Raw genomic sequence first — 2829 nt, forward strand, 5'->3', positions numbered from 1 at the left:
CTCAGGCTGGTTTCGAACTCCTCAGCTCAAACAATCCGCCCGCCTCGGCCTCCCAGAGTGCTAGGATTACAGGCGTGAGCCACCGCGCCCAGCCTAGAGTCCTTAATGTATTTTGGATACTAGACCCTTATATAAAGAGAGATAGGTTTAGCTCTTATATTTAGGTCTTTGGTCCATTTTAAGTTAAGTTTTACATGTGGTGTGAGGTAGGGGTCTGTCTTAGTCTGTTCAGGCTACTATAACAAAATACCTTAGACTGGATAATTTATATACAACAAGAATTTATTGCTCACAATTCTGGAGGCTGGGAAGTTCAAGATCAAGGTACCAACAGATCTGGTGTCTAGTGAGGGCCCATTCCTCAGATGGCACCTGCCATGTGTCGTCATACAGCAGAAGGAGCAAACAAGCTCCCTTAAGCCTCTTTTATAAGGGCACTAATCCCATTCATGAAGTCTCCACCCGGATAACCTCATCACCTCTCAGTTGCCTCACCTCCCAACACCACTGCACTAAGGACTAAGAGTCAATATATGAATTTGGGGAGGGGGGACATAAACATTCAGACCATAGCAGGGTCCAACTTCATCTCTTGCATGTGGAAATCCAGTTGTCCCCGCATGATTTTTTAAAAAGACTATTCTTTCCCCATTGAACTGTATTCAGAACCTTGTCAAAAGGCAGTTGACCATAAATGTGTTGGCTATTTATTAAACTTTGAATTTAAATTAATTAAAATTAAATAAAATTTAAAATTCAGTTCCTCAGTCACACCAGCCACATTTCAAGTACTCAACAGCCATGGAGTCACATGTGGCTACTGGCTTCCATATTGAATAATGCATGTGCGCACATACACGCACACACAGATTTTCCACAATATAGCAAGTCTTATCAGCTAGCACTGCTCCATATCCTCCAACTTCCCACAGGCCTTTCCAGCTCATGTCCATCCTGATCTTCAAGGCTAGCAGTCAGAAGGTGGGGAGTTTCTATAAATAGGTTACATGTCTAGCCCATATTCCAGTTTCTAAACACATATGTACGTAATGAAAGAAAATACCACAGGTACTGGATTTACCATCCTTTGAAGAGAAGGTGGGTGTCAGTCAGTGTCCATTAAGTGAAGGGTATTTGTTGAAATAGCTCAAGCACCAGATTATAAAGTGAAATTTTCAGTGTGGAAATTTCAACTCTCTACCTTCTTTCATTAATTGATATTCAGTTCTGATGGTTTTGCTTTTCCCTGTTCCTCCTTTCCTAAACCTTTCCCTAAAGGTAGGAAGGAGGGAGGGGGTTGAAGACTTTGGTTCCTAACTTTAATATAAATCAGAATCACTCCAGGAACCTGTTAACTGTGCAGATTTGCAGGTCCAACCCCCAGAGATTCTGACTCAGCCCCTTTGGGAGAGGAGCAAGGAATCTGCTTGTTGAATAAGTCTCATGGAAGTTGCCAGTAGAGGACCACCCTTTGAGAAACTTTGCAGAGTATTTCATAATTCTTTTGCTGAAGTGCTTTCTTCCAAGACCAGAAAATGAAGCATATTCTTTCTAATTATAGAGGCCCCCAGAATGAAAAATGACAACAAGGAAAATCCACAACAGGAAGGGGCTAAAGGAGCAAAGCCATGTTCTGTGTCAGCTGGCAGAGCCAAAGGGAATGGTCTGCAGAGTCCTGAACCGAGAGGGGCAAATACAAGTGAAACTCGGTTGTCACGGAGGCAGGTCAGCCCCCCAAATGCTCAAAAGCCATTTGCTCACTACCAGAGACATTGCAGGGAACTAGAATACATCAGCAGCCCCTTAAAAAGCCACCCACTGAGAGAGCTGAAGAAAGGCAAAGGAGGTAAAAGAAGCTTGAGCAATCGTTTGCAACGTCATGGTCACCAGCCGACACGCTCAGCGAAGAAACCCTACAAGTGTGATGACTGTGGGAAAAGCTTCACATGGAATTCAGAGCTGAAAAGACACAAGAGAGTCCACACAGGAGAGAGACCCTACACGTGCGGAGAGTGTGGAAACTGCTTTGGGCGGCAGTCAACCCTGAAGCTGCACCAGAGGATCCACACTGGAGAGAAGCCATACCAGTGCGGCCAGTGTGGGAAAAGCTTTCGCCAGAGCTCAAATCTTCACCAGCATCACAGGCTCCACCATGGGGACTGAAAGGAGTGCTCCATGCTTTACATTCACCAGGAAGGTATCTATGTTTCTCCTTCCCCTTAGTTGCATGTAAATCACAAAGACTGTCTGTGTGACTTACAAGGAAAGCAAGAGGCCCTTGAGGAATGAAGGTGCACATTCAGCTGGTAAGGAGCCCCAGAAGAGGCTGGCCAGGGCCTGACCATGCACAGCAACAAGGTGAAGAGGTGGCAGGTCTGGGCATTGGGTCAAAGAACTGCAGTCTCCGCAGAGAGCGGGGAGACCACCGAGGGAGAATCGGGATGATCCTGCAGGTGGCCACTTATTGTTAAATTGTCCCGTGGTTGCTTTATTTATCCTCTAAAATATGCTAAAGGGTAAATTATATAGATATAGTTATGCATTTGCTGTCATACCAGACAATTTTTATCATGCACACACTTCTTTAATAAAGATGAGTGACCACTAGAATTTCAAGGCAAAGTTCATTGGAAAATAGATCCTTCATTGTCTTTTCTGTAATTCCTGGTTGTTCATAACAAAGGATGAATTAAGTGAGAGTATGTACGTGTTTGTGTGAGGAGAAGGTTTCCAAGTAATTACATGGTACTTTTTACAAAAAAAAAGAAAAATTGCATTTCAGGGATCACTTTGTATCGGAGCACCTTTGATTTAGAAAAAGAAAATCCA

General features: G+C 43.8%; 1 protein-coding gene across 1 annotated transcript in view; it reads left to right on the forward strand.

Moving 5' to 3' along the window:
- Positions 1-2616, forward strand: part of ZNF174 (zinc finger protein 174) — a 7567-nt gene extending 4951 nt beyond the window's left edge. The window contains exon 3 of the mRNA XM_012647699.1: positions 1562-2616. Coding sequence (XP_012503153.1) covers positions 1562-2163 — 602 coding nt within the window. The 3' untranslated portion in view covers positions 2164-2616. The remainder of the gene's footprint in view (positions 1-1561) is intronic.
- Positions 2617-2829: the final 213 nt, after the last annotated feature.

Source organism: Propithecus coquereli, unplaced genomic scaffold (genome assembly GCF_000956105.1).
Source record: "Propithecus coquereli isolate 6110/MARCELLA unplaced genomic scaffold, Pcoq_1.0 Scaffold27, whole genome shotgun sequence".
NCBI classification, from domain to species: Eukaryota; Metazoa; Chordata; class Mammalia; order Primates; family Indriidae; genus Propithecus; species Propithecus coquereli.